Raw genomic sequence first — 25961 nt, 5'->3', positions numbered from 1 at the left:
GAGAGGTGGGCAACGACGTCAGGGGTGAGGTGTACACCCTGATGGTAATTTGGACTCCGTGATTGTGCCCACCCCCAAGATCCTATATGTATGTGTAATGAGAGTGTGAATAATGTGAATGTCTAAGTTGTGGGATAAAATTGAGGCAGAGGCAGCCAGAAGGGGACAGGGGGGGGGGGTAGCCTCCTCTGCACCCTGGTGACATACCCCCACTCCAAGGCCCTGCATGTGTGGGTGGTTGTGGAGGAGCGGGAAGAGGGAGGCAGCTGGAGATGGGGAGGGAAGGAAGGGAGGGGCAGGTAACCCCTCCCTGGGGCCAGCTCCCCCGCTGACCCCAGTAGGCACTCCCACCCTCCGCGACCCGCCAGGGAAGGGGGGCCCAGGCCCATCAGCCCGGGGCCCAGTGCAGTAGCGCCCTCCGGCTCCACAGAGCCCTGGACAGTCCACCCAACCCCACCACAGAGAAAACTGCACCCACCCCACCATCCACACATCTTCCAGACTACATAAGACGGTAAACGCCCAGGCTGAGATCTTCCTCCACCTCTCCTGTATCTCCCCCTCCTGCAGAGAGTTCCTGAAGAGAAGAAAGCTCCTGCAAGATGTGACCATCCCCCCCACCAGTTGAAGAGCCCCCCAGGCGGCTCGACGCACCGGCGGCACCCTGCTCCAGGGCCGGGCCCCCATGCACCCACCCGCCCACAACCCCGGCAACACACCAACCAGGACCCAAGCCCCCGAGGCCCGGCCCGGGCCCCAGCCCAGAGACGGAGCGCCCCCAGAACCTCACGCCCATCCCGGACCCACCCAGGGGCAGCCAGGTTGCCAGGTCAGTAACCCACGCCCGTCAGCACAGACCCTCCCCTAGCCCCGCTGCACGCAGCCGCGAGGAAACAGTCACCTGAGAGCCAACAGAGCCCCCAACCGGACGTGACCGCTACCCCGGGTTGAGCCCCCCAAGGAAGATGCCTCCGGGGAACCCCCCGACGCCCTAAGCCTGTCCCTACCCCCTCACCAATCACAACAGTGAAGGCGGGACCAAACTATGACCCCCCCACCCCCACTAGGTGATGGAGCTGAGGTTTTCATATTTGTCATTACTATTCTGCATTTAACATTTTTATCCCTTTTCTCATTTTCAGATTTTGTTGAGAAGGACATTTAGACATCCATCACTGTCTTTTGTTATAAATATTTAATGTCAAACAAAATAAAAAAAAAGCTGCAGGTACCTACATATATTAAGTATTGTGCTGAATTCTTGAGCTTAAAAAAAGTCAATATTTGGTATGACCAGCTGAGTTCTTTAGTACAGCCTGAACTATTTTAGGCTCTTTTAAGCTTTGTTGTAATTTCTTTAAGCAGTCAGTGGTTCTGTCGGCTCCTTGAAGGGCGTTCAAAGCTCTTCGTTGGATGTTGGCTGCCTTTTGTTCAGTTCTGTTCAAGCTGATCCCACACTGCTTTAATAATATTGACGTCCAGGCTCCGGAGGAGGGCCAAGTTCATGACTGATAGTGTTCCATTGTGTGTTTTTTCTATCCAGGTATGCTTTGATTGCACTGGCAGTGTGTTTGGGATCGTGCTGAAAAAGGAATCCGTTGCCAATCCGTTGCTTTCCAGATTTCCATGGTATTACACATGGTGTTGCACAGTGGATCAAAATCTAACTCCATTCATAACTCCGTCAATTTTGACAAGATCTCCAACTCAACTGTCTGAAATGCAGCCCCAAACCATGACAGAGCTCCTGTCGTGTTTTACAGATGGCTCTAGACACTCACTGTTGTAGCTCTCTCCTGACTTCCTCCTGCTGACAATTTGAACCAGAAATGTCAAATTTGGATTCATCACTCCATCAGACCTGTTTCCACTTATTTAAGTCAGGTTATGGTGTAATTTGGCATACCTCAACCTTTTCTCCCTGTTTCCTTTCATGTTCACGATAGCCTCCCTTCCACTGAGACCATCTCTAATGAGGCTTCACTGAACAGCAGATGGATCAACTGAAAGGTTAGATGAATCTCTCAGGTCGTGTGTCAGGTCTTTGCGGGGTTTTCTCTTAAGGGCGTGACAGATACTGTTCATCCGCTGCAGATCGTTTAGTTTTTGCGGGGGGGTTCTGACCTGTTTTTGTCCCCTACTTGTCTGTTTTCTTTAAGCATACACTGCACACCACACCTGACCAAGATATACCAGTTTTGTTTTGTTTTTTAAAGCTAAAAGCACTTTGGGAATCACCTTGTTGATGCAAAATTCTATTTTATGGCTGTGAAAATATAAGATGTCAAGCTATATTTGGCATTTTCATAGATTCAACTAAAGAAATTGGAACAGTTGATATGTTTTTGCAACACACTGCTAGTAACAAATATGCCATTTAAAATTGGTGCTTTAAGTTTTCTGTCATGTGTAGACAAAACACTGGGTCATCTGTTGGGTTAGATTTGCTTTGTATGCTCGGGTAAGTCAGTGATAAATGGTTTAACAATAGAATATATAAAAAACAACAACATTCCTCTGAAAATGGTCGGGTACAACAATTAAACTGGAAATGAGCAAAAACCTGCCAGTGTAAAAAGACTGTTGGAAAGCCTGGAGAACTATTGCATAAAACCACTTTAAAAAATTACTGGCTTCATGAAAACAAATATGAAAAAAACTAAGGACTTAAGAGTTTGTGTAGTACTGTGCAGGTCATTCATGTATCAATATATCCCTCCATTTTATTCATTTCAGTCATGAAAATAAATTAAAAAAGAAAAAGAACCGAAAGAGCACGGTAAATAATAATTACATTTTCACATCGCTGCACTTCACAATTGGAGTCATTTGAGCTGAGGACTCCATCAGTCATTGTTCTGGTAAGCCACACTGCCATTTAAGATGCAAAGGTCCATACGTTTTCACAGCAGCTGAACCCGTTTTAGCACTGCAGCATAAAAGTGTTCCGCGGTCTGTCCGAGACGCCTTATTACTGCCACATAGCTTTGTTTGCGAGCTAAACTGCTCACCACATAGTGTCAAACCTCAGCCAAAAGGCCGTGTCTCACATTCCAGCCCATTATGCCGCAGCTGCACTGCGTCCAGTAGAAATGCCCCAAACTGGTTCGGGGCTCATGATTACTGTGCCGACGGTGTGCTTATTTTTGTTCTGCGCGTGTGTATTGGTGCATCTGTGTAAGTCTAGGGTGAAATATGTGCTCTGTTTGTATATTAGTGTTCTTTGATGTTTGTATCTTTATCTTCCCTATCGTGATTTTCACCCACAATACTGTTAACACTGAATGACCTAGACCGCTTTTGTATTCATGAGATCTTCCTCTGTTTATTTGCTCATAGATTGATACGGCTTTTTAAATAGAGCCGCTGCCTTTAATATTTTTCTGTCTTTAGACAATGGAGATAATAACAGATTTCCATTTTGACTCTGGTGATGAGTATTGCTGTAATGCAATCGCTCTACCTGTTTGATTTCTTTACAGAGCGAGTTTGTAATAGTCTGTCCTCTCCTCTGTTTCTCTTGTTTATCAACAGAGAGCCAGCTGCTTCCAGGGAATAACTTCACCACGGACTGCAACATCCCTGGAATCTTCATGTGTGGCGATGGCAAGTGTGTCCCAGGCGGGCGGCAGTGTAATGGACTGCCCGACTGCTTTGACAAAAGTGACGAGAAAGGCTGTCGTAAGTTCGTCATTAATAAATCCCTTTTTAACGACTAGATCCGCCTTTACAGTTGAAGCCAAATTGATTATTTAGAGTTACATCAAGTCTTCACAGCTCCTGAACTCTTTTTGCGATCCAGCAGTTGTACTTCTTCTGACATCCCCGTCCAAAGAGCCACAAGGGCCACTTAAAACGAATTCTCTGCCAACTTAAATGAACTTCCCTCCTCAATCCTCAAATCACTCTCCCCTCAGTGCACAGCCTTCCTCTTTTTCTTCCAGACCCTTGGCCTCAGTTTAGCACCAGGATGAAATTTAATACCATCAAAGCAAAGGCCGATTACTTCTGTGCGCACAAATAGTGGCGCATGCATAATTCTACTGTAACACTAGAGTAATAGTTTGGTTTTGATCCACAGTTTTAGTTGGCTTTGATCTTTCTGGTCTGTAGCTCCTCCTTTTCTCCCGCCCATCTCAGCCAGAGCTCACACAAAGATGGGATTGCTGATGAAGATCGACTTTGAGGAGCTGCCACACCAAATAGAATCCCTCATCTCCCGATATGTTCATCTCTCTGAATGTCTCGCCCTCCCGTTTTCAGTCGTCTCTGTGCACCATCCCAGTTTATCTCATCTGATCATTTTTGGCTTTTGGCTTGTAATTTGCTTTGCAGATGCCTGTTTTCATTTAGCAAGCAATAAACCTCCTCTTAAATCTTTTTTTGGTTTTGTTTTTCCTAACCCTGCTAATTCTCCCCAGTTAGAAAACAAAAACAAAACATATGGTCTGCCCTCCATTCTTTGTTTTTTCCTCCTCGAACAGTCACTTCTCTCACTGTTCTCTTCTTAGCAGCTCAGGGAAAAGGCAGACGACTCTTGACAAAGGTGTGCTCCCTGGCATACAAGCACACACACACTGTCACACTACAGTCGGTAAACTTACTGTATAGGTTATTGGTTGTCTTAATTTGGAATGACTTGGAAATCTAAGATGTATATTCATAGGGAATTTTATTGTATACACTAACCTTTTTTTGTATACCTTTTGCTTGTGACGCCCTTTAACTTAAAGAAAGACTGTTGCATTAATAGACGACTATACGTTCAGATTCTCATCGCTCACTGACCTTAATCTGTCAACAACTGTCAGACATGGAATACTATCATTTATGCATATGAAGTATCAGATACTTCCAGTATAATACAGCCTCTATATCATTCTGGTCAGCCACTTTCACTCCAACAACATGCAATTAGTGCTATAGTTGCAGTTGTTTTTATTTTAAACATGACAAAACTGACAAATTAAATGGGGGGGAAAAAATATTTGAGGAATGTCTGGTAGCCTCTAAATGAGATAACAGATGAGGATAACATGAGCTGTTTATGATCAGGGTTAGACTAGCATAACTTGTTAGCTCAGAAAATTCTCTTGCAAGTGAATGGAGGCGTCTGCATTGGTGCTTTTCCTCAAATACATGTCATTTATAACGAGAAGCAGTATATCCATATCTGCAAACAATTTTAAACTTTGGCACAACACAAAAGGAATGAGACGCCCCACTGTGTTTGTGATTGGAGTTTGAATTCAGTTAACTTCCTTGCTGCATTCTCAAGAAAGCAGATCACTGAACTGCCAACATAAACTGAATGTATATAGTGCACGCGGTGTCTCTCGCTGACATAACATGTACTGTATGTACAATGTACTGCTAAAGATTAAAACAAGTTATCACAAGGCATCACGCTCATCCTGCTTGGGCTGTCAGAGCGCTATTTGTGTTTGCTGTAGACATCTACATTATCTGCTCTGGCATAAGTGGGCCTTATTATTCTCAAGTAGATGGCTAGTTGTCGTTTGGTATCTCTGGCGACTGCTTCCCGAAATCCCCAGACAAACTTCTGGCTCCATTAGGGGCTCTGCAGAGACAGACAGACAGATGGAGGGATCGGAAACAAGGGAGTAAGAGAAAGAGAGGGGGCAAAAAGGGGGACTCATTATTGTGGCTTCAGCAAGACTTCTGTCAGGATGTGTATTATCTAAGGAGAACACAGTGCCTGGAAACTTTGTGACTGCAGCTATGCATTCTCTGCAGGTTGACTTATAATTAGACACCCCCTCTAAGAAAACACAAATAAACTCAGTTATGGGTATATGTGGTAGGTTTGTTGACTCTGTTTGCTTTCCTTCTGTCATTGAGACATAAGGGTAGTTTTTTTTGAGAGCATACTTCTCAGAAAAACACATTCTAAATATTACTATCATTACAAATGATTGCTGCAAGGCTTGCTTTCTTTATATTTATAGTATCATAAATCTCTAGGGTGTCCAGTGTCCATCCGCTGCCCTTTGCACTCATAGTCATTACCATGAAGGCAGAGCAGTGTTGACTACTACTGGATATTAAATTTCCTTCCATCTGTAATGTGAGCAGATGGCTTTTGTCAAAAGGTTTCCATAAATACACGCTTTAATTGTTGATACGTGTCGATGTCTACATCATTTCCGTCTCTTGGCCCATTTTAAGTATCACACTAGTGGATTAAGAAAGAACAACAAAACAATTCAATTCTCTTCTTTGTGTGCCTCATAAGCATGGAAAGATTGTGCTTTGCAGGCATGCATATATTTGGTGACTTTGTGTTGTGTTTATTTTTGCCATATGTGTGACCATATAAAATTCTCTGTTACATTTTTTTTTTGTGCCGCAGAGGAGTGCCTATTTTTATCTCATTCATTTGCAGAAGACAGCTGTACTCAGAAAGTAGATCCCGCATAAGCCCCTGCTCTTTAGCCAACAGATTGTGCTGAAGTCTCTCACCAAGGAATACTTATCCTGTACCTGAGGTAAAGGTCATATGTGGGGACATCCCCCTGGTGTCTCATTAATGAGCATTTTATTTTTGAACACCACGTAGCTAATGGGAAACACAAGAGACAACAAATCAGTCTCAACTCGTTCTGATATCTTCAACATAAAACATGAACATAGTTTTTAAAAACACAAGCGTATACACTCATGCTGGTGTGCAGTGGTCCAATCAGTAAGAAAAAAAAACTATTTTGGAAGATGGATCCACCTACACATGAACTTAGGACGACATTTTCTAGGAGAGTTTGATTTTTTTGCCAGCAGTTGTTTTGCTTCCAAAATAAACTTCTTTCTGCCTTATTTATTGACCTGGTTACATTTTATTCCAGTGTTGATACCAGTTAGACGGTTTGCATTTGCATGTTCTTTTCTCAATCCTTTATTTATTTGTAGATATATCTCATTATGTCACAGCTGTCAGCCCAGGAATTGTAAAGCCACTCCTGTGTTCCTCCCAAACCCCACTGCTCCTCTGCTGTTTGTTTGTTCTTCTAGTCCCCTGTAGCACAATGGTCAACTGGATTTGTGTAAATACTTTTTGCTGGCTCTTAAATAACAGTTTTGGCTGAGGGAAAAAGGCAATATCTCCAGCCTGAGTCTTATTTCATTTAAGATGAATCTTATTGTATTTCCGCCTCACTAGTTGAGGCCAGGACCCCCCAAAGTATTGTTTTGATCGAGCCTTTTTTCTCCTGGAGTGCAACCTCTACTTTGCTCGGCAGATTAAAGGGGTCTTTAAACTGAGATTCAGAGGCAGGCTGTTGAATAATTCCTCACACAAAGAGGTCAGAAGTACCATCCTGCTCTCTGGTGTCCATAGCGCCAGCCCGGGAGAGTGTTAGACGAAATGGATGCTGACAGACGAGAGAAGGAGGAGAGCTGACTGAGCTCACTGGGCCTCAGAGCCAGGATTAGCCTCTTTGCCCTTGTCTGGACAGGACATGAGTAGACGAGAGAGGACGGATACATAGCAGGGCCAAAAGGGTGAGTGGACGTGATTTAGAACGCAAGAAGTGTAGAATCAAAGACGCAGACACAGAAATGTAGTTAGGAGAAAGAGAAAAGACGGAGAAGTGCATTTCAAAGCAATGATTGTTCTGAACTAGTGGCCCTGCAGGCTGAGGCTCTGGCCTCTCTGTGTGGGAGAGTTCACATATTCCGAACTCTGCACTCACAAACTTCTCTGAAACTTCTATGCTGCTTTGAACTACAGGGCCCAACAGGAAGGCCACTGGCCATACCGAAAGGCTGCGCATCTCCTAATTCAATGCTTAAACTCAAGCGGTTTGCATGGCAGCATGCCTTTAATTAGGGCGATAACTCTGATAACTCTTCACTGCTTGAACTTGATCTTGAACATTTGTAATTGTTGCACAGTGGGTCAATTAAAATCAAGCTATGAGGGGGGAAAACACTTCACTAGAACTTCTGCCCAAAAATAAATAATAAAATCAGGGAGCTATTCAGAAGTTGTTTAATGTGAAACAGAGTACACAAGCCAACAGTTACTGTAAAAACCAAAAGGGCTATTACTACAGCTAACTGAGCTGAGCTACAATACCATTCATTTGTCATGCCAATCAGTAAAGCTTGGTTTATACCTTACATTTAGCAGCAGATGTGTTTGACATCTTTAAACAATATTAACTTAAATCTGTCTGTTATTCCAGACATGCTTGAAACTTTTACTTGTGAACTGTAGCCTCACACGTGGTCTGCTATTGAAGTCTCTATTAAGACTCTATTAACAGTGTAAAAATCACTATTTCAAGTTTTAATTTCTTGTTCCACTTTTTATTGATCCACTTTGATCTTCATAACATTTAGGAGCAAAATAAACTCCTCAGTTTATTGGATTAAATGAATATTAAAGCCGGGACCAGTTTGCCTAATTTTAACACAAGAGCAATGTAAAGTTGGGCAAATGCTCCCAGCTTTACATGACAGTGTTTCTATACTGTATGTGGCTCGTTTGTGTGTGTTTAATTTATGAGGACAGACTAGAAGGATATGCAGGTGACTTCAGTTATTAATAGTGTGAATGATTTATGTGCCAATTACTTGTTTATGATGCTTAAGCCAAGATCGAGCTTAGTTTAAATAGTTTCCTAATATTGTAAAGCAAAATGTAAATGTTGTTTTATTACTGCAAATGTAATTAAAGGCTTAACAACAGATGGGAGAGCAAAGCCAACAGAAATGAAATGGTGCTTTTACTTCACCATCAGTTGAGCTCACCTGACCTCTGTTTGCCATAAATCACAATCACGTCACAAACTATTGCAAACAAATTGTTGGAACTTGTGTAAGAAATCCTTTCTGTGACTAAGGTAAGTGGCTAAGTGGGTTGTCTGCCAACTGGAAGGCTGGTGGATCGATTCTCCGGCTACTACAGTCTGTATGCTAAAGTCAACTAGAACAGGAGCTACATGTACACGCCTACCTGTGCAGTGCTAATAATAGTAACTCTTAATGCGACATGGACAATGCAACATGCAACATTTTTCCCACATCGGACTGGTGATTCACAATACAGTTTTTCTAGCTCCACACTGCTTTTAATATATATATTAAAGTATATTTGATATCACATCTACTCAAAATATCAGGTTTTTTTTCCTGTCATTTCACCTTTTTTATGAATTGCCAATCAGTTTGTTCCTAGTGATGTCTTAGTGGTTATTGGAGTTACAAATGTTTTGACCCCAGTCAAAAGCAAAATTCTGCCTATGCAGTATTAATAAATTAATGTATTTATTTAGTTTCGTTTTTTTTCATGAGTCCTCAATCATATAGTTTCAAGAACAAGCCCATCATTGCTGTAACATTGCCTGGAGGAAAACTCCACCTGCTGATGTGACTGCAGTGCTTGGCCTGAAAAAGGTGTTACCTCTGCTCCCGAATTACAAACGGGAAGGTAGAAACTGTTTGCTCCTCCTGTCACATGCCAGCATGTCCTGAGCATAGCATGAGGTAAACTGTGTGCTATAACTGCCTGTTGTTTGTGTTTAGCTTCAGTTGCTTTGAATCGTTTCCTCTCCCTGGACAAGCTAGAGCTCGGTTTGCATTGCCAGCAATAAATCAGACTCATTCCCAGTGGGTGCTCAGGTCCACCGCTCTCCCCTTTGTCACAGATTTTTTTCATAATAATTAAGGGGGGAATTTCTAGGCCTAGCCGAAGGAGGTGGTTTTCGGGTCTCAGGATTTTGACTCTGCTTCTCACAAATAATGTGGTTTTCTTGACTTCATCAAACCATGACCTCCAGCTTGTAGCTGAGCATGAAGTGTCAGGAACAAGATTTAGCACCCCCGATTCTGAGGCTACGGTTCTTAGCTGGACAAAGGTGGAGTGTCCACTCTAGGTCGGGAACAAGTTGATGCCTCAAGAGGAGGAGCATTCTGAGGTCTTATTTACGAGTGAGGGAAGAGTTGAGAGTGAGTGTAACAGATAGATTTGTGCAGCTTCTTTAGTAATTGGAATGCTGTACCAATCTTCTGTAGTGTGACAGTGAAGCTGTCAATTCATAGATCAGTCTACATTCCTACCCTCACCTGTGGTCACAAGTTCTGGCTAGTGACAAAAAAATAAGATTGCAGATATAAGCAGTGGGAATGAGCTTCCTCCAGAGGGTGTCATGTGGGAGGGACTTGGATTAGAGCCAGCAGTCTTCTGTTTTGAAATGTTCAAATTGAGGAGCAGGCTACCTCTTGGGTAGCCAGGTGTTTCAGGCATGGCCTAGTATCAAAAATTAAACTAAGAAGAAGAAGGAAGAAGAAGAATAAAGTGGGCTTTGGAGTGTCAAGTCTTGGTTCTAGAATGACTTTGAGAAATCTGTAGTCACAAATATTCAGTTTGGTTTCCAATATAAATATCATGCATCCCGAGAGGGGTCGGTCTTGGTATCAGCCTACCCGATGAAAAAGAAATGAGAAATAAAATATTAAAATATAAAGAATTTGGAAGATGGAAAACAGACAAAGGTTTAATGGGTCAGAGTCTGGTGGGTTCCTGCATGAAGTCTTTCACTCTGGTGCCGTGTCTTTCTTCTTCTCTGACTCTTTGTTCACTTTCGACTGAACGCTATCCTTGTTCCATCGATTTTCACAAATGAGCCAAAATGATTGCTGCTGATGCTTCAAAGGAATAAGAAATGCTGTCTTGTCATTTTAGAACACATTGTTGGACACTATCAGTTCAAACGAGCCAATTTTAGCAGTATGTTGCTTTCTATGATGAATATTGCAGCAGCGTTATTATCTGACAGATCGTGCGCTGCTTTTTCACCATATGCCCTTGCTTCTCTTCCCTTTATTGGAATTTGTTGAAATATCACTGATATTTTACACACGCCTTCGCTGTGTGGTATACGAGCCGTTCTCGCTACCCCATCTAGCACAAAGTTTGATGGCTTTGCAGAACACCATTGGTCCGTAAACACTTAAGATGAAGGCAGCTCTATAATGTTGCAGTGCCCCTCACGGAGTGCTATTGTATTGTACAAAAGAGTGTGCAGGGCTTAGACAGTGAAATGTACAGTGCAATGTAGGGATTATTTTGATCCCTAGGCCCACTGCACTGGAACTACCCATGCACTTTTTGCTTGCACCCTGACTCCATTACCTATTGATTTCTTCCTTTCAGAAATACTCTGCAAGGTCAGAGAAACCTTTGAAGTCATCAGTCTTTTCTACTCTTAGTTTCTGTTCTCTCCTCACTCCAAGTGTTTTCCTTCTTGTTAGTCTCTTCAGCGAGTCCTTCTCCTTACTCTGTCAGTCATGCATGCCCATCATGGCTGCGACTACCTGAGCTGAACATTCTGTTCTCTGAAGAACCAATCAGGGGAGAATAATTTAAGGGCATAGAGGCGCACACCGGGGGAAGAGGAAAAGCATGCCATCGCCAACAGGGTTGTCGGATTCCACCCGACATGAACAGTGAAGCCACAGGGGAGGTAAATATAAAGAGCAGTGCTCTGTTTTAGTTTCTGTTGTATCATCCAATGATTTAAGTACAAAATATGCCACGGTGCTACAAATCCAGGTCAGGATTTGAACTACGATTAACCTGTAGATTATGAAAAAGGGGGAAAAAACAAGTGTTCTTTTATTTATTTACCTTTAAGTTAAAATTAAAAGACAGTTGTCACATAGGTGATTAGCAGAAGTATACTTTTTAATAAAAATGTCGAGCGTTATGTGCAATTGCATATATCAGACAACAAAAAACAGAGACATGTTTGTTTTTTTGTGCCTGTGTTTGTGTGTCCTCCACCTGTGAGCTTCAGTGTGAACCAGGCATGTTTTTCTGCAAGTGGTAGTCTTACTTCACGAAATCTGCTCGACTGCTTACCCCATTCGTTTTCATTTGTGCTGCTCAGCTGAACACTGGAACTAAGTTTGGAAGCCACCGAACGCCCTGTCTGCTTTTCGTAAACAAACTTCTACAAAGGCTTAGAGGAGCGAGAGAAAATTTGGCACAAAAGTAAAGCAGTAAACAGTGATGACAGAAGGGATGAAGGCAGGATGAAATCGATGCTTATACAATGTAAATTGAAGAGTGTAGCAAAGGACCTGAAATCAATCAGCATTACCTGGATCAGCAGCGGTATTTAAAGTTGAACTGCTAATGCCCGGGATATATGGTTTTGTGTTGCCATCTCTTCCACTCTAGTTTGATGGGTCTAATTAAGTTTTTGCATTTTTGCTTCATAAACAGCTTGGCTTAGGCTATGGTGATATGCAACCCAAAAACACAGCTAAGCACATTAGCTATATCTGTCCAGCCAGCTGTGTTTGTCCCACCCACCAATTCCCCTTCATAAGCTTGCCCTTGTTGTGACTTTTAAGTTAATTTTGTGCACAGACGCTGGGTCGGAAGAATCCTAGCCAGCTGGATAAGTGGTAATTAGGATTCACATGAATCTCAGAGCAATAACATTTCTTTCTTATGTATAGAAATAGAAAATAAAATTGGTAAAAGAAGAAACACCAGTGTAAATGAATACAAATAGATAACAAAGGATTATGTTTCCTTTGTTTGTGGCCAGCAGAATCTCACTTTAACCCCCAGCAGGAGCTCGTGTTTTTGTTTTATTACTAATCTTTTAATATCCCTGAAAGCTACAGAAGAAGACTTTTATGAATGTGATATGCTGCACAAAATGAGATTTGGGTGTTTAGGGACTCTGCTGGCCAGGTAAACAAAGGTTTCCCAGACTATAGACACATAGATCGGGCACTATCCCAGCTTCCTCCCGCATCCAGAGGATTACATTTCATCCTGGAGATGGGTGCTCCAAAGCCTTGTGGTTATTGCGCCTTGCCCTCCGTGCTGCTACACATAATCGCCACAGCTTGAAAGAGCTCATAAATCAGGCTACCGCAATAAATTGTAGAGGGAAAAATGTGCACCCCTGGCATTTGAAGCAGCACATTGCCAGCCTATGAGCGAGCCAATTCTACCCACCGCATTCAACACAGGGAAACAAAACACATAGAAGGTTTGGTGGCTTTCTTTGACATTTCTAGCATGCCCACTCACTTCCTCCTCCCTGTGTGTTTGTATGTGTGGGTTGCTCCATCCTTCTGTTGTTTCCAAGTGTTCATAAAATGTATCATGCTACTTCCTCACTGGCATGCGTCTCTGTTATTTACCAAAGCATCATAACAATGTCTTAGTTGTAATTCTTAGATTTTCTTTTCTCTGTCTTTAGTAAATACTGTTACAATGAGAGCAGCTCTGATTAGAAGCCAGATTTCCAAATGCCAGCTTTACTTAAATGCTTATTATTGGAAGGGAAAAATGCATCCAGTAGGTAATTTTTTTTTTTAAAAAAGTCTCGAATAGGGAAACACAAGTCTGAAACATTGTATTTTATAATAATATAACTCAGTAATGCAAACTGTAAATATAGCAACCATGGTTCTCTTGCAGCAATGTGTGTGTGTGTGTATTTCCTGGTTGGAATCCGACTTCTACAGTAACTTTGCAGGGTCTTTTCTGATGTCTTTGCTTGTATCTACCTGTTATCTTGCTTTTCTTCTTCTGCCAGGGAAGATCAATGAGTTTGAGGTAAAAAGCTAGGGCTTGGTGCTTAACTGAGGTTGCCAGGCATTGATGTTCTGCAAGCTCTTCACTCAGTCTCAGGGCTGTCCTGAGAGATAAGGCCCATGGCCTGCTTAGGCTGATCAATGGCAGAATCCATACAAACCCTCTCCCACACGATTTACTTTCTTTGTCATTAACTGATTTTTTTTCTCTCCTCTTATCAGTACTCTTTGGTCAAGATCTTACCCATTATGTGTCATAATTGTGGAAATGGGAGTATTAGCAATGCAGAACAAAATGGGCTACCTTTAATGATTCTTTATCCGTAAGCAACGGTTTGAACATTATATAATATTGAATGGCTGTGTGTCTTTGAATGTTAGAACACGCAGGTATAAAGTTAGGTCTTGACATTTTTGGACAATGACAATTTTTAACTGCAGTAGATATGAAAAGGAACAAATGCAAATGAAATACAGACTGTCAGCTTTTAAATTATCATGATCATACATAAGCTGTTATTTTTTAATACTTTGAAGAAATCTTTTAGAGGCAATGACTATCAAGCCAAGGAACCATGGATGTCACCAAAATGAGTTTTTCTCCATTGTGATGTTTTGCTGAACCTTTTCCTGCATCCGTCTTTGGTTATTGTTTGATCATGGGTTAATTTCCCCTTAGTTTTACCTGTTTACCAAGTGAAATGTCTTGTAGATCAGGTTGAAATCAGATGACTGACTTGGGCAACTGAAAATATTCCGTTACTATTGGATCTCTATTTGCACTGTCCAGTCGGTTATGCTTAATTAGGATGCATCTGTTTAAAATGGATAGCCCTAAACACTTTGGGATAACTTTGGAATATAACCAGTAAGAACTAGTGACCCGTTGCCATTGGAAACCACTAACTTTGCTGTTTTTTTTACAGATGATTATGTTTCTGATAATAAGCCATAACATCCACATTTTTTGTGTCGTTCTGTTACAGGCTAATCTGATCACCTGGCAGATGAAAAGCTATGTTTTGACGTGTGTGTGTTTATTTGGCAAAGTCTAATTTGGCCTTTCTTTCAGTGAGACTGATCATTGGTTTGTACCTTGTGCTGAGCCTTTTTGTTTCCCTTATTAAGTCCTGAATATTGTGATGGGAATTTTCTTTAGCATATGACCGATGCTGTGATCATTACTGTTGATTTCAAATAAAATCTAGACCTTATGCTGTTGAGTTCACCATTGTGTTGTTTTTCACAGAATGTGCCAAACTGTTGATTTGGCCAGTTCTAGAGTTATGTTACATTAAACTGCTTTAAAGTGGATAGTTCAAATACATTTCAAGCCTCTGAAAGTAGAGGACTATGGTTTAAGAAGTGTTTTTGTTCAACACTTCGAAGCAAAGATAAAGCATATGCACTGATTTTATTCCTCTTCCTGTGTCCTGATTGTTTCATTTTAAATCTATCATGGTGTTCTAGAAAGGAAAAATTGTGTAAGTGTCACAAAAACACATGGACCTAAGTGTAATACAAGCACTGTCTCCTAGTGAAGGTCTCTCCTTTACCTTGTTCATCACAGCCAAGGCAAATGCTGTCATAAAACATGATGTCTGAAAGATTTCTGCACCGTCTCTGCATCATGCACACACTAATTCATTGTTCTGTTTTTCACCACTTCCCCCAACCCTTATATCTTTAGCTAAGGTCAAGTCAAAGTGTTCTCCTACATTCTTCGCCTGCGCTAACGGTGTCCACTGCATCATTGGACGCTTCCGCTGCAACGGCTTCAGTGATTGTCCTGATGGGAGTGACGAGGAAAACTGCAGTAAGTCTCACATGACACCCAGATACATGGATCTGTGGCCAGATGATGCCATGTCTTGTTTATATCAAAGCAGATCTAAGCAACATATGGAATATATATGTTGTATGTCTTATGTTCCTCTGGTGGAGCTTCATCAAATCTGAGAAAATAACCCTGACGTCACCATCAGAGTTATGTTTAATGGGCTTGGAGTCTATAAATTTCGAACAGGTTAAAGGAAAAAAAATGCAGGCTCCATTGCTTGGAGAGATTAATACACACTAAAAACTAAAGTATAAATATCTCTCTGCTAAACAGCCCTTTTAAAATTATAGCAGTTTTAATGTGGGTTTTTTTTTTTCTTCAGCAAAATTATAGGGTGCAACTAACATCAGTCTGAACTAGAGATGGACCGATCCGATATTACGTATCGGTCCGATACTGACCTAAATTACTGGATCGGATATCGGAGAAAAATAAAAAATGTAATCCGATCCATTAAATATCACGAAAGCACCTCACAAAACTTGCAACACGCCGTAACTCACCTCAGAACGTTAGCACTCGGAGCAGTATGCATCACGTGATAGAGCGGCTGTGGCATGCGGGACCTGTCGGTGGTCTGGATAGCATGTGGAGCTTCGCTAGCAACCCGGCATTTCATCTCCGACAAAGTTATCCCCGAGAGAAGTAAAGCAAGTGTGTAAGTCCATCTCTGAATGTTTGTAAAGCATTCCTGCGTTAAGCTTAACAAACGATATATGGAGCGACTGCCTCTCCTCCTGCTACTTCAATCATGAAACTGCTTAATGATCATCTGATCGGCTTTTCTGTCGCGAGTCCGTCTCTCTGGTTTGTTTTTGGCTCACTTTGCACCAGAAAGAGGAAACCAGTGGCTGAACAACAGCAGCACGTTTAAGCTTGATCAGCTGTTGTTAGAATGTATTTATTATTACTTTCTACTCGAGGATCTTTTTCTACGTAGCTGACGCTGGTAACTGAGCAGGGGCGGATCTAGCAAAGTTTAGCCAGGGGGGCCGATAGGGCATTAACAGGGAAAAGGGGGCACAAAGACATACTTTGCTTTCTTATTCTCATTTAAAATGTCTAGCTTTTAATAAATAATTATCCGAATCTTACACCCAAAGTTTTAATTTGATGTAAAATGAATAGAAGTCAATTACTGTATATAGTGACTATTAAGTCTAATATATATACCCTAGTAAGCTATAGTACTTTTTCCTTTGGGAAGGTACCATCTGTGCAGTCTGCAATTTTGTTGAAAGATGTTGAATCTATTTAATATTTCTTGAAAAATAATTGATTTCTGTGCATTTTTTTTCACGCTGCATCAAATTAAGGTTGATTACATCGATTAAGCATCATGAGGTGGAGCGTGAGGGGTGGTTCCCTATTTTTTATTTATTTATTTTTGTTGTTGCTGGGAGTTGGAACCCTATTAGTTAGGTTGCTTAATATTTACGCTAAGTACTCTTTAAAATACCAGAATAGGGAGGATGGTGTAGGTTTAAGTTTATTAGATTGATCAGTATTGCTGAACTATGAAATTTTTTTTTTTTTTTGCATACAGGTATAACAGAATAGCTTTAGTGTAGTTGTTGTTTTAAACTTGAGTATGAACTTATACAAAATGCAGCAAGATATTTAAAAAAAACAGTTTTGTTGATTAAAAAACACTATATCGGATTCATATCGGTATCGGCAGATATCCAAATTTATGATATCGGAATCGGTATCGGACATAAAAAAGTGGTATCGTGCCATCTCTAGTCTGAACTACAAATATGCTTCTGCAGTAAACTGTAAAATACTTTTGCTTAAGCTTAATCGATTTGCCACACCCCAAAAATTTCAGTTAGTTACAATAATAATATAAATGCATCTCTGTATGACAAATTAGAAGATTCAGAGCGACTGCCCTTCCAGTGTCTGTGTCTAATGCGTCTGGAGAGTCCATTCAGTTTAAATGTTGACAAACTTTTCCGTCTGTAATCTGTGTGATTATGGGATCTTTTCCATTAGATATACAGCACTGTGCAAAAGTTTTAGGCAGGTGAGAAAAATGCTGTAAACAAAGAATGCTTTCAAAAATGAAAGTGTTAATCTTTTATTTTCTTCAATCAATAAAATGCAGTGAATGAACAAAAGAGAAATCTAAATCAAATCAATATTTGGTGTGACCACCCTTTCCCTTCAAAACAGCATCAATTCTTCCAGGTACACTTGCACACAGTTTTTGAAGGAAGTCAGCTGGCAGACATCTTGGAGAACTAACCGCAGATCTTCTGTGGATGTAGGCTTCCTCACATCCTTCTGTCTCCATGTACTGCCAGACACACTCGATGATGTTGAGATCAGGGCTCCGTGGGGCCATACCATCACTACCAGTACTTCTTGTTCTTCTTTATGCTGAAGATGGTTCTTAATGACTTTGGCTGTATGTTTGGGGTCGTTGTCCAACTGCAGAATACATTTGAAGCCAATAAACAGTCATTTATATTTCTGAAAGCATTCTTTGTTTACAGCATTTTTTCAAACCTACCTAAAACCTTTGCACAGTACTGTATGCTGCCAACAACCTCTATCTATTCCTCTTTTGTGGGGAGGTCTGGTTGTAACAAGTGTCTGGTTAGAGCTTTCCTACCAGCTGATATCAGGACACCAAATAAATACTCAGTCAAAATATACATTTCTATTTAAATGAAAATCGGTGTTTCCCAACAAAAAGACATTGAACTGGAACGGTATGTTACTTTGATAACCACGATTAGCTTCATGATTTCCACAGAGCCTCCAACACTCGGACTTCTCTGTTGAAATATTAACTTTCTGCCTTGGAGTAATAAAAAAAAACTTATTAGGCATTTCCACCCAAATTCTCTCCATGTATAAGAATTTAGAGCAGCTAGACTATTCCTCTTTTGAGATTACAAAATTTCTTGCTTTGTTTTCTGTGGATTAAGTTGGGGTTTTTTGTATAAACTTGATATAATGCCCCTGTTCTTAAGGAAGTTACTCTTAACATTTCTTTAATCACTGAGTCATCATTATGCATGTGTTTTTTGTAGTTTAGTCAAAGTAGTAGCGTAGCTGAAGATATCTGTAGAAATTTTGCTTGGAGGGCTTGTAAGTTTTTCAGGGTCGATTTATCTGTTAAAGAATACAGGGTTGTAATACTCTTTGCAATCCAGGTATTAAATCTGCAATCCATCTAGTTAGGTTTAACATCTGGATCATGTGCACACTATTTAAATACCTTCACTTTATCCTGTAGGTTATATTCTTCTCTGACTAAGTTCCACATCTTGATGTAGCTGTTTTTATAGACAGGTTTCCACCATGTGGCTTCAACAAACCACGCAGCATTTCAGAAGCTGTGCTTTTTGTCTGCTCTGTCCAACTTTTTACAAGCACTTGACAGGTTTTTAAAACCTTGACTGCTGTACCAGCCCACGGTTTATTCAGACTTTCAGTTATGTAACTTTGCAAGATCTCACTTCACTTTTTTCCCCCCTAAAGTTCCTGACAGTATGTGTCTCCTGCAGTCATAAAACAAGCTATAATCATCTTCTCACTTCAAAATAGGCTTTTCTGGCGAAAAAATGTTCTTGAGAAAGGGTGCTGGAGCTGGATGAGCTGCACAGGAACTGGTAGAAAGTTGCACTGCATTTCCAGGATTAATCCCACCTGTACAGGTGCCTTATTGAGTTTAAAGTGGTTTGCAGGAGATTCCTGATACGTCCTGTGGAAGTTGCACTTTATTCTCAGCAGAATAAACTCCCACAAATTTATGTTGTCAAAAGTTTGATTCTTTCTGATCATTTTTAACACATTTCTGGGTTTTTGAAGTCTGTCATATTCGCACAACCTATGTGCCTTAAAGCTGTCTTTGGTGTGTCTCTACTATGGTAAAGCAGGGTTATGAAATACCAAGCTGACTTTACTGTCTGGAGTGATCTGCTCTGTGAAACTTCCATCAAAGCTGTGAACCCATGTATTTTTAGTGGAGAAGAGTGGCGATCCATTTTTGTGAGTCTTCTGAAGTATGCTGTGGCACATGGTGGGCACAATCAGCTTCAGTGGACACAGCACTATCTGGCACAGCTATCCCTGCTAGACTTTTAGTTACATCACTACTTTGAGAGGGGAAAAGTTATTCTATAAAGAGTCCAAGTTCTGCAGAGTTGCTGTGTCTCAATAACTGAATTTTGCACATCTGTATATTATAGTGTTGACAATATCATTTTTATGCATTGCTCATAACTCCATGGTTATGCATCATTTTATCTTTACTGTTTTACATCTTTTTAACAATGTAAATATTGTTGTCCATCTTTTACCCTAGTGTTGTTGTAGTAGGTGTACAAGGTGTACAAGATTTGTTTGTTTTTTTAGAGTATAATTGGCTTTCACATGACCCCTTTGCCGCTTTCCCAGTGGGGAAGGTTATTCGAGCCAATCACTCACCATTGTCAGAGGCAGTGTTTCTAGCCTGCAGGGCCCCATGCTCACAAATCTAATCTAGCCATTTAAATGGAGCTTTGCTCTATGCTCCCAGCACATACTGCGTCACAACTGTGTAATTGTCTGGATCTTCTCACAAGATAATTATGCCTCATTTTGCAGAGGCCTGAACAAAGACAAAAACCAGAACGTACTGAAAAAGGAATGGTAGTTCTCTGCAGGACTTTGAATGTTTTAAAAAGGTTTTGTCCTCTCTTTTAAATGACTGATTTTTGATTTTTATCAAACTCCAGACAAACTTGCCGATAGTTCTTAAATGTTTCATATCTTCTGCTAAAATGCCACCATATAATATTTACCTGACTTTAAACAAATTGTCAGATACAGCAGATCAATCTGAGCTGAAAACTTTTCCCTGTAAAGGTGTTTGAGCTAACAGCTGACCCTTTACCTCTGCTCTGATTCGACCACAGCGGAGAACCCCTTGGTGTGCTCGGAGGCTCGCTTTAAGTGTCGAAATGGCCGTTGTGTGGACCGCAGCTTCTTGTGTAATGGACAGGACAACTGTCAGGACAACAGTGACGAGGAGATTTGCTTGACTACAGCAGGTAATGTTTTTTTTTATTATTTAATTTAATTTTTTACTAAATGGAACATCTACTGAGGCATTGAGAATCTAACATACACACAGGATTATCTGGTTATGCAGCTTCAACACACACCTTTCCTGGTAAAATACAATAAAGCATTTGTTTCTGTAATCACATGAAAATGAAACAGCTTCAGCAAAGAATTGTGAAATTAGAAACATGTAAGAATATCAGTTATAGATTCCATACAGATGTATGATGTATACACAGTGTTACATATAATATTTACGCACGTTCTAAGCTCATCTATAATATATATGTATATGTTTCATGTTCATTATGGATGCATTTTTGGAGCGTAATGTGCAAACGTGTGAACTGCATCTAAGATATGCAAGCACCAGGTTTATTTAATTATCTTATGAACTGCACATGAATCAAATAATAGGAATGTCAAAAATCAAATGATAGCAGCAAACAAATACCAATCAATTTTACCCATACCATAATTACCCAGACTAATTGTGTGCTATTTATAATAACCTTTTAGAGTGATGAAAGATAAAAACCCTGTGCCCTGTTGCAGATTTGTTATATGGAAAGTGGAGCTGCACAAGAATTTAAACGTAATCTTGCGTCAGATAATTATTGCAAAGTGGAAAAACAGTATTTAGGCTTTCTGCTTAATTAAAAAATAATCCTATTTAAGCAGCTTAATAGTTCACAAAGTTGTATATTCAGAATATATCGAAGTATCTAAAGTAAATGTACCTCATTATGTGCAGTAACACTTGTTGGATAATAATTACTGATTTATTGATGTGTTTATCTCTTTAATGTTGAAGCTGTTGAAGATTTAATAACCTTATTGCATGGGAGCTTGAACTATAATATTGCAATTAATCTGCAAAATAATAAGTAACTACAACTTTAATCAGAATCAGAATCAGAAACTTTATTGTCATTGTCATGAGAACAACGAAATTAAGAATGGTCCCCGATCATTGCATCATCCCTAGCAATATCAAAATATAAATAAAACAATAAAATTCAATAAATAAAATAGATAGAATACTTAAAATACTAATAAGATATAACAGTAAAACATTCACATACATTCCCACACACATGCTTCAGACCGTGCATAGATTAACACAAGAGTGGCGGCGCACGTAATACAAAATAAGTATTGTGGACTACAAAGTATATTATTCGCATCAACATTATAATGGAGTGAAAGCAGAAAGCAGCATAGCATGAAAGTACTTTAATAAAGTACATGAAGTACATTAAAGGAATCGTGTAATCTTTTGGTGTTGTGGCTTTTAAAGAGTAAATGTAGTCCAACGGCTTTGATTCGGGGTGTGCACTGGAGGAGTTAATCGTATACCGAGGGGGTTGATGCCACCCCATTTCCCCCTTTTGGAAACACCCCTGCATCCATGCACGTATCAATTTCAATACAGTGTTTCATTGAATACATTCCTTCACATGGATGCACACATGATTACAACTGTGCATGTGTTTCTTTCCTGCAGTTGTTCAGCTCAGTAAAAGCCATGACTTTTTTGGAGAAAACCTTAATATCATTAACACAAGAGTGAGACACACTTTATTTCAGCCTTTCTCTCTCGGTCTTACTCCACCAATACTAATCTCATTAAAGCTGGTCCTTCATGAAAAAAAGCAATTATTAATCTTAATAATTTTTTCTGTATGCAAGACTAATTCCAAGCACATTTCTGCCTTATCAGAAATATTGGCAGTAAACTTTGCAGCAGATTTCCAAACACGTGGAAGCTTGTAGATTCGCTGTTAAACTGGATAGCAGAGCTGCAGTGTTTAGTCACTCAATATGTCATAAAACTTGATGTTTTGGAGACATCACTTAAGAGATATTCTGCAGTCTGTGCTTTATAACAAAACCACTGACGGATTAAGCTTTATGCCAAAGAAGACATAAGCTGCTGTGATTTTATTCCCACAACACTGGAAAAAAAAAACCTCACTGTGCCTTTATTTAACAGAGAGACACACACCACAGCATCATTAGTGTAATGTTTGATGGCAATGTGTCGACTTGTAGTGTAATTCAGGTAGTAGCAGGATGATCCCTGATAGTGAGAATGATGCCTTCTGGTACAGAATGCCTTATTCACTGTCAGGTAGCACTTATATCTGGCATTCTTATTTTCCTGGCACGACAGCCAGCTACTGTCAACACCTCACTTGTTCTTCCACTGGCAAGCCTATGATTTCTGCCAGCAGTCTAATCCTGATGCACGTATAACCACCGGAAACCCAGTGTGGACCTGCTGTCAGGTGTTCTTTCATGTTTTAGAAAAAATAAAATAAAAAATCAGTATATAACTGTCCTGCCAGGATGCTGTTGTCATATTGATTTATACTTTGAGAACAAAAGTCTGTCAAAAGTAACACAAACAAAAACAAGTAAAGTGGAAAGTTAAAACTATCAGCATCTATAGCCCACTACACACTACTGTTATTACCAGGACTGAGTCAGGCAGAAACTTGATTGAAACTCAAGAGGCAAAACATGTCTACTAAACAGGGAGGAGCACTGCAGCAGTCGCACAGCAGCCGTCAAAAAGTTTTGTCCAGCTTTTCCTCAACTGCCACTGCTGACAAAGTACAAGCAGTAGCTGCTGAAGCTAATTATTCTGCCCAATTTTCCTTCAAAAACTATTATTTTCAAGTCAAAATTAATAAGCTGGAGTTGGTCAACTTTTTTCCCACTTTTGTGAAGCTGAATTAATGAATGCATTACTATTATTTCTTCTTGCTTGTGTTATGAAAGAGACAGAGCGAAAAGGCAGTCTATCTGTAATTACAAGCCTGTCCTCCACAACTCAATGCAAAGGCACAGAATGCTGAATAGCACTGTATTGTGGTGCAGAAATATTGATCGATATCTGTGTCCACTGCACTCCATTTCCTTGTTGACAAGTGAACAATACCAACTCCACTACTTGCTGGAAGAATCCTGCTGGCTGTAGTTTTGGCTTCTGAAGCATTAGACCTCAGAAAGCATTACGTCACACTGTATGGAGAGTTGCAATGATCAAACAGAAAACCTAATGGTAGATGATTTTTTTGTTTGTTTGTTTCCAAATGCATTAGAAAGCATTAATCTTTTACAGCTCTGTTACATTATGTCATAAAATGTTCAACTGCATCAATATGGGCTCAGTGAAGATCTATCAAGTGACACATGACTGGGAATTTTGATGGTCCTGAGTGCAATTATTTGGCTCCATTAACTACAGAGAGAAAGTGTTCTGCCTAGAAGCAATTCTATTATAACTGCTGCAATGGTTGACGGAGTGGTTTCTCAGAATGCATCTACGTCTAAACTGTCTGCAGGTGATGGAGTGCCAAGTTTTACCCTTTCCTTATCGCAGGAAACTCCGCCCAAAAAGCTTACATTTTCAGCTATCTAGTTTGCGAGTTTTTGGATTTCACAGAAATGTGTCTGCGCACCAACTTCTAACCTAAGTCTGTTTGGGTATGTTGTTGTATTCCCTCAAGACTTCGTGTCAGCACAGGTTTTATGGTAATATTTGTGTGCATGGAGAGCAAGTAACCTAAATGTTCTCTTGCTCATATTTGCTCCTTGAGGCTTGTGTACTGTAGCCTTACGTAAAGTGTAAGTGCTAAAAAGTTGTGAGCTCTTCTTCTTTTGACCCCAGAAAAGGATCAAGGAAGATCAGTTCCATTTTTCGCACACTACTTCTGAAGGAGTGAAAGTATCGCTGTGGTTTGACTCTTGGGATCTCTTTTCCATTTGCACACAGACATTCACAATCAATTCATCACTTTAGAGGACATTTTGTTGTATTAATGTATTAATTTCGTGCCGATTTCCTCGACCCTAAATCATAATCTTCTGCTTGTCTAACCTTAGCTTAACAAAATCCTAACCTTGTGTCTGATAGTCAATCTATTTATTTAAATGTCATAAGGACTTGCTTTCAGTTTCTATAAGGAAGCCCCGACCCCATAATGTGACTATGTCAACACATTTAGGTCCCCACAACAAGAGGACTGCTTGGCCCACACACTCACTTTTACCTTACATTCGACTCTGACTTTGCCTCTTTATAATAAGCAAAGACCTGGAGGTGACTGATAAGGCATGCAATATCAGCTCTCAGCCGCTCGACCATACCATCTCCCTCCTCGCTCCATCCTCTTCCTCGCTTCCACTGTTCAACCACTCTTTCTCCTTATTCATAATTACTCGCTTCAGTGTCTCTACACTTGGTTCTTCTATGTGAATGAGTGTAGTGAGAGATCACCTCCCAAGTCTGTCAGTGGATAGCTCGTGATGGCATTTACCTGCTAGGATTTGGTTATCCTGCCCTGGAGGGGTCAGGCAATGAAATCTACAAAGGCAGCATCATCCTCTCGGCTTTGTTATGCCTCCAGTGTTTTTAGTTCTCATCCGAGTGATTTTAAACGATGTAGCGCAGTTAGGCACTAACAGAGCAGAGCACAGAGCTGCTTTTACTGTTTAATGTTTTATTGGATAGGTAATTGATTTTTCAAATAGCAGAAAGGTGCCAAAGTGGCAGACAATACACAATTCCTATAAATGCATTTGTGCAATCATCGCACAGTGAGATAGGAGGAGTGGGATGGGTCCACTGTAATGGATATCGGAGATAAAGAAATTGAAAGGGGCACCACATAAACATAATATAGTGAACCAGAAATGGAGTCGCAGGAAGCAATGAATAGCAATGGGCAGGAAGATGGAGGTAAGCAAAGAGAGACAGGCGATTTGGCAGAGAAAGGAAGGGATTTGGATAAAAGTGAGTGAGGGGTAGCGATAAGCTCGAGAGGATGAGAGCAGCATCTATCACATCGGGCCCTGAGGCCGACCGGTACAACTCTGGAAACAGAAATGACTTGAAAGCTGGTTTTCCACAGCCGAGCTTCGCTTTGCTCTCCCCAGTCCTCCCTTCTTCTTACAGCAGAGGATAGAGTGCAGTCAATGTTTGTGCATGTTTGCATCTGAAACAAACTTTTATTGAAACACTGCTGCAGGGCATACAGGACATACAGGTCCAGATGTTGGGGGAGCCCTTACTGAGAACAAGAGAGCCTCTCTGCATATCCAAAAGAGCATGTGCATGAGTGGATAAGCACACACACAGAGCTACAGTGTGTCAGAAGCTGGTTGTTCTGCATATTTGATGTGAAAAATAATGCTGTCAGGACACATAAAACTTTCTGAAGGTCGCAGCACTTGACAAGTTAAAGGACTCAGAACAAAAGTGATGAGCACAGCTCCATTCACTGCAGCTGACCTGTTTTAAAAACTGGAGATTCCCCTTAGAGGTTTTTAAGAAAAGCAGTTGAAACACTCACATCAGCGTCGTTACACGTTAATTAACACAAGTAGACAGAGTATCAGATGGCGTGGAGACTGTCGAAAAGTGTGATAATGATTAAAACTCACACCTCCCCCATCTCAAAGACAA

General features: G+C 40.6%; 1 protein-coding gene across 4 annotated transcripts in view; it reads left to right on the top strand.

Moving 5' to 3' along the window:
• The window catches only part of ldlrad3 (low density lipoprotein receptor class A domain containing 3), a 99555-nt gene that overhangs the window by 33426 nt on the left and 40168 nt on the right, over positions 1–25961 (top strand). The window contains exons 2-6 of one of the 4 annotated variants that reach the window (XM_085411817.1): positions 1544–1629; positions 1947–2010; positions 3535–3681; positions 15275–15400; positions 20338–20472. In XM_085411817.1, coding sequence (XP_085267943.1) covers positions 1995–2010; positions 3535–3681; positions 15275–15400; positions 20338–20472 — 424 coding nt within the window. In that variant the 5' untranslated portion in view covers positions 1544–1629; positions 1947–1994. The remainder of the gene's footprint in view (positions 1–1543; positions 1630–1946; positions 2011–3534; positions 3682–15274; positions 15401–20337; positions 20473–25961) is intronic. The other 3 variants (XM_085411816.1, XM_085411815.1, XM_085411818.1) reach the window with 3 other exon arrangements.

The sequence above is a fragment of the Rhamphochromis longiceps genome, linkage group LG7 (genome assembly GCF_057381845.1).
Source record: "Rhamphochromis longiceps isolate RC_006_pf linkage group LG7, R_longiceps_female_GT1.1, whole genome shotgun sequence".
In the NCBI taxonomy this organism is placed as follows: Eukaryota; Metazoa; Chordata; class Actinopteri; order Cichliformes; family Cichlidae; genus Rhamphochromis; species Rhamphochromis longiceps.
Note: the sequence above shows the minus strand (reverse complement) of the source record. Positions and strands in the feature narration are given on the sequence as shown.